Source organism: Epinephelus moara, chromosome 10, assembly GCF_006386435.1.
Source record: "Epinephelus moara isolate mb chromosome 10, YSFRI_EMoa_1.0, whole genome shotgun sequence".
Taxonomy (NCBI): Eukaryota; Metazoa; Chordata; class Actinopteri; order Perciformes; family Serranidae; genus Epinephelus; species Epinephelus moara.
In genome coordinates, this window is record NC_065515.1 from 1,293,603 (window position 1) to 1,299,644 (window position 6,042).

The window sequence follows — 6,042 nt, forward strand, 5'->3', positions numbered from 1 at the left end:
TTGGCATCCTCCCATGACCCTCTACCACTGTGCCAAATTTCACATGGATTGACCAAGTCAGTGAGGAGAAAAACGTGGAACAGACACACACACACACAGAGTTTTCGTCATTATATAGTAAGATTGCTGGACAACAATTATTGATGCATTAATGTGTTCGTCACTTTAATGTTATCGCTGTAAAGGTGGAGCTCATTTTGATCACTTTATATACTCCTGGTTGACTTAATCTATAATAATGCAACATAATTTTATTAGCTGATTATATTTGTATTAATAATCTGAAGCTTTAAAGTAACTAAAGCTGAAAAACAAATGCAGTGACGTAGAGGGAGGCAGAATTATAAAGTAGAATAAAATGGAAATACTCAGATAGAAGTACCTCAAAATTGTATTTAAGTACAGTACTTAAGTTTCATTCAACCACTGGTTCTGTTTTATCTTTTTAACAGACAGGCCATAGTTTACCAGTGCCAATGAACATGACGGCATGTGTCTTTCCATCCAGCGCCGAAACACTGTCCACGACAATCCGAGTCAACAAAGCTCCCTTCTTGACCAGCAGCGGCCCTCCTGTCTGCGGGCGCACAGCCTCGTCCATGAGGGGACGGTCCCTGATGAACTGGAGGGTTTTGTCAGGAAGGTCCAGCGAGCGATTCATTCCCATTTTACGTGCCACATTATTGATGCACTGAAATACAAAACTTCAATTCAGTACTGTGGATTTTTTAAAATATCGTATTGTATAATATCCAGAGTTGCTTCTGGCTGTAACAAAGTCTTCAGACTCACCGCTCCTGGTCTGGGTACAGGCACGTCTCCAGTGTACATCACCCACTTGACGTGAGATGTCTCCACGGCGACAGGTGTCTTAAACTTGCCCTCATTGAAAATATCTCGAATGGAGGACACAGTGTACGCACATACTGCCGACACCTGGGACAAGCTCCTGAAAATCAAACACACTCAGTCATGCAAAGTACCAATGCTTGTTTTATTTGTGCAAAATATTTGTGTGAATATAGACACCTTTTTCATTCTTCTACACTGTCTGCTCAGCTTACTTCCTACCTTGTCAACACCCAGGATTTACTGTAAGCACTTACGATTGCGGAGTAAAGACAGCGTAGAAGACACTCTTCCTCCAGTCATCGTCTTTCAGCAGGAAGACATCCTGGACAATGGGGGGCAGGCTGGGTTCAGGGAGGGAACAATCCAGACGAGCTTTCAGGAACGACGTCCATTTCCTCTGCAGCGTCCGCTGGCCGCCCATATCCCCCTAAACACAGAGACAGGGCGCTCTGTCATGTGCAATTGTGCAGATAGTGCTCTTAACAGCAACAAGCAGACCAGTGTCAGACAGGGAGTGTGAGGCCAAACACAAGTCTGATCTGCACATCCTCAAACACAAAACCTACTCTCGCTTAAAGCTCCAGTGTGTCGGATTTAAGGGAATATATATGTAATATAATGTAACACGTATGTTTTCTTTAGTGTATAAAGAATCACTTGAAAATAAGAATCTGCCTCTTTTTTGAATAGCTTGGAATGAGCTATTTATATCTACACAGGGAGCGAGTCCTCATTAATGGAGTAAGCTCGATGTTGCACCACTATGTTTCTACGGTAGCCCAGGATGGACAAACCAAACACTGTCTCTCGATAGGGACATTTGTGTTTTTGCATTGGCCTCCACAGTTTGCAGCCCCTCCATGACGAGCAGTGTCTGAGAGACCCTGTTTTTTAAATGTGAAACTTCAGGGTGGGAATCACCAGAGGACCCACAGTACGATATTATTACGACAATTAGGTCACGATACAATATTACTGCGATATGCCGAGTATTGCGATGACATATGTCGTGAAACACTGCGATTTACCACCTTGTTTCCAGCTGCAAATTATTTCCCCAAAGGAAACTTTGTTGACATCAGTTCTGCATCATAAAAACTGTTAGCAGATTTAACACCCTTTGCAAAACCAGATTAAGGGTGTGAGTGACACATTTCACATGCAGGTGAACTGAGTGGCAACACCCATGTTAGAAGAGGTTTTGGTCAGCAATCGCTCATTCTTGTGTTGCGTTTTGCAGGAGGTCTGTGATGTTTGCTCCGATGTTACTTTTGTGTACTGCTCTAGTGTGGAGAACATCAGACTGCAGTCGACACTTCTCTGTGAAAAGTCCGACCTCTGTCAAGTTAAGTGTGTCCAATGTTGGTTAAGTTTTCGGCAGAGCGGGTTTAGTGTTAGTTTGGACGTCACCGGCTAACACTGTCTCTGGATGGTGGCATGTGAGGTGAGTATTTTATTCTCATATGACACTGCTTGCAAATGGCATGTGTCATATCCAAGTCCTCCTCTGTGTTAAAGAATCCCAGATAAGTCCACACATTTGATTTAATCGCCGACGGCACATTTCTGATTTCTTTCTCCGGTGCATCCATCTTAGTTTTCATGAACTTCCTGCCAAATGCCACTGACTGAGACCTCTGCTGACCTCACCATATGAAACAACCATCAGCACCATCCAGTGGACTGACAAAGCTTTTGATTTTATTATTCAAGGACCAAAAGTTGTCCTTAAATGTGTAAAAGTTCAATACTTGGTGTCTGTGTATCAATACAATATCGCCACGCAAAATATTGCGATAATATGCTGTATCGATTTTTCCCTTGCCCCTTGTAAAACTGCTTTTTCTGTCTTTTCATTGGTTTAAATCACGAGCTACATTTGTTGTGGAGAGGAACAGACCTGCGTGGATAATTCAGCTCCCGGTAATAACAGTTAACACTGAAGGAATTCTGACAGGGAGAAGTTTCAGCTGGTTGTAATCTGCATTTCTCACCACTAGATGCCACTAAATCCCCTTAATCCTACACATTGGTCCATTAACGTCTGACACGGAGACTCTTTATTCTTTACTTATTTATACCTTGCAGACACGGGCCACTCGCGACACTGCAACTTTGCTGTAGAAGTCGTACTCCATGGCATTCTCACTGAAGAACATGTACACCTTGTCATCGTCACCATCAGGACTATTAACGCTCTCAGCCACATAGTCCATGTAGATAAAGTTTGGCTCTGAAAACACAAGAAGTGAAATGAGCGCTTTGGCCAGGTGCAAAAATCTCAAACCACTACCTCAGTTACATTAAAGGATATTTAAAAATACTGCAGCATGCAGAGGCAGGTTGGCTGCTGCTGGAGTCGATTCCCTTTAAACTATGCACACCATTATATAAAACTTTAAATGGCCAGTTTTTGCAGAGGAGGAACTCACCGCTGAGCCAGGAGCTCTTAAACTCAGTGCGGAGAGCCAAGTCTGAGCTGCGCAGAACCACCGGCTCAGAGCCCAAGAAGTTGATGGATGTAGCAGAATACAGGTCATTTCCTGTTGGACAGGAACAAGAGATGAGGAAAAATTCCTGGAAATACATTATTCATATTAAGTTGGAACAATCTCTCGTTTATATGGTTACTAATGGACTCAACTGACCGGCCTGTTTTCTGACTAAGTAGTACAAATGTTGAGTGAGCAAGTCGCAATAACAAAGATATTGTGTGGCACTTGTGATGCACTGGGTGCTCAGATCTTGTGGCTTGTGAGATTTGTGCACAGTTATTATCACTGATCGTTTCTGTTGGTGCACTTTGAACATTCAGCAGTATTCGGCGCTTTGTTCCCGTTGGCAGCAAACCTGACTCAGACACTCACCCACCATGAGGGAGGAGTATCTCTGGAAGGGATCAAAAGGACACTTCCCCTTTCCCTCCTCCTGCTGCTTTCCCTTCAGCCTCAGCTGTCCATTAACAAACGTCTGTCGGAAACAAAGGAAAGAAAACTTTTTACGAGAGGGAGAAGAATGAAAAACAGTGTGATTTTATTCAGGCGCAGCTCCCGGACACATTACTGGAATTAAAGGACTTAGCCAGTGATTTGTATGTTTTAGCCTTTTAACTACAGTGTGCATATATTTACATTATTACTCACCACTTTCCAAAGTAAATAAAAGATAACACAAGTATCAAGATTGATCTCCAACCTGCAACTGATTCATATTACATACTGCAGACGCTAAACTGAGATGGATTATCCTTTGGCTGCTTTTATTTATTTATTTATCTTTTATAAACGTTAGCTCTTTGTGTCATAGGTCTGCACGTAGAAACCATTTCGTTCTCCTTGGTGAGGCATTCAGGAGGCTCAGTCCTCTGAGATTTGAGTTCTTTGCCAAAATACACTGCAGTCATGAGCTAATGGATGCTGCAGAACAATCAACCCTAACAAAGACAATAAATACACTAACACAAACATGGAGGGGAAGACTTTGTATTTTTCTGAACCATTAGAAGAAGGAAATCTAATATGAGCTCTTGCTGAGAAAATGTGTTGACTTTGTGTCACAAAAGAGACGATGTCAGTTTTTTTTAATCTAAAACAATCTGAGCTCTCAGAATGAAAACAAAGTGGCCTTTAAAGGAACTGCATTTTAAGACCTTTGTCTATTAACTGCAACATTCAACCACAACTGTTGCTGCTTGGTTTAAAGAATGTGTCAGGTGATATTTTTCCAACTGTAAACGAAAGCTATAAAAAGAACAAAACCAACAATTAAAGTATTGTGTGTCAAAAGCCTGATGAAGCTTTTTCATGTGTGACACAGACCTCCATTGTTGCTCCCAAAAATATTATAAACACATCAGTGTTGCACTTTCTGACAGGTTCCTTTGATGCGATGAACATGGACACCGTGGTGTGTTTTGAGTCAACGCCACACACCCCGACCTGCTGCTGTGAAAACTCACTCGAGCACCAATTACACACCGATCAGCCAAACATTCAAACCACTGACAGGTTAAGTGAATAACACTGATCATTTTGTCACAGTGCATTGTTCTGCTGGGAAACCTTTGGTCATGGCATTCATGTGGATGCCACCTGACGCCCTCCACCCACCCAAACACCACTGTGGGCTAAGAAACCCCTTCACGGCAAGAGTACTCTGTGATGGCAGTGGCCCCCCAGCAGGAAAATGAGCCACACCACAAACACTGCTCAGGAATGGCCTGAGGAACGTGACAAAAAGCTCAAGGTTTCGACCTGGCCTCCAAATCTCCCACACCCCAATCTGACTGAGCATCTTGGGAAGTGCTGGTGCCCCATCTCACAACTGACAGGTCTCAAATGATCCAAAGCCAGACACCACAGGACACCATCCAGAGGCCATGTGTCCATGCCTTCACATGTCAGAGACCAGTCTGATCCAGGGGGGGCCCACAATGGATTAGGGGTACCTCTGAGGTACCAGCACATCCCATAGATGTTCGATCAGAGTTGGATCTGGGGAATTTGGAGGCCAGGTCGGTGACTTGAGCTCTTTGTCACATTCCTGAGCAGTTTCTGCACTGAGGCATGGTGCATGATCCTGCTGGGGGGCCTCTGCCATCAGGGAGAGCTGTTACCGGTTTTAGAACCTTGCAGAGAAAAGTTGCAGCAGTTTGAGTGATGGCGTCACCTGCAACTGGTTTTAAAATGTAAGGCTGGTTGTCTGTTTCAACAGCCAGTCAGCTTGTAGTGAAGTCTGGTCAAGTCAAAATGACCGCAGACAGTGTGCTCGCTTGCTGCAGCAGGTGCTCCGTCCTTCCACCCTCACGGTGTGCCGGTGTTGTATGGTGGGTCGCTGCTCCTGCTCGCTGTATACAAACCTTTTTGTTTACCCAAAAACTGCCCTGAAAACACTGTCGCCAAACCCACCAGACTCCACTTAAATAAACAGTCATTGTAGTAAAATCCGGGGTGAGAATCAGAGGGGTGTAAGTGAGCTGCTAGGTGAAGATTAGTTATATTATGATACTAGTCCATAGCCACTGGTAGCTTTATCACCTTCTACCTATGCCAGTCCTCAATGCCTATGTGCAGTTTCACATAGATTGACCACGTCAGTGAGTAGAAAAACGTGGGACAGACAGAATGACTGACTGACAGAATGACACACTGACAGTTTCCGTGCTTATGTACAGCATACCATACCATGACT

The 6,042-nt window shown here is 43.8% G+C and overlaps 1 protein-coding gene across 2 annotated transcripts in view; it reads right to left on the reverse strand.

Annotated features, from left to right (window-relative positions):
• Positions 1 to 6,042, reverse strand: part of si:ch211-129c21.1 (uncharacterized protein LOC563087 homolog) — a 32,357-nt gene that overhangs the window by 8,080 nt on the left and 18,235 nt on the right. For both annotated transcript variants that reach the window (XM_050054073.1, XM_050054074.1), the window contains exons 6-11: positions 3,720 to 3,822; positions 3,285 to 3,395; positions 2,934 to 3,085; positions 1,107 to 1,279; positions 793 to 949; positions 469 to 691 (exon numbers count right to left, since the gene is read on the reverse strand). In XM_050054073.1, coding sequence (XP_049910030.1) covers positions 469 to 691; positions 793 to 949; positions 1,107 to 1,279; positions 2,934 to 3,085; positions 3,285 to 3,395; positions 3,720 to 3,822 — 919 coding nt within the window. The remainder of the gene's footprint in view (positions 1 to 468; positions 692 to 792; positions 950 to 1,106; positions 1,280 to 2,933; positions 3,086 to 3,284; positions 3,396 to 3,719; positions 3,823 to 6,042) is intronic.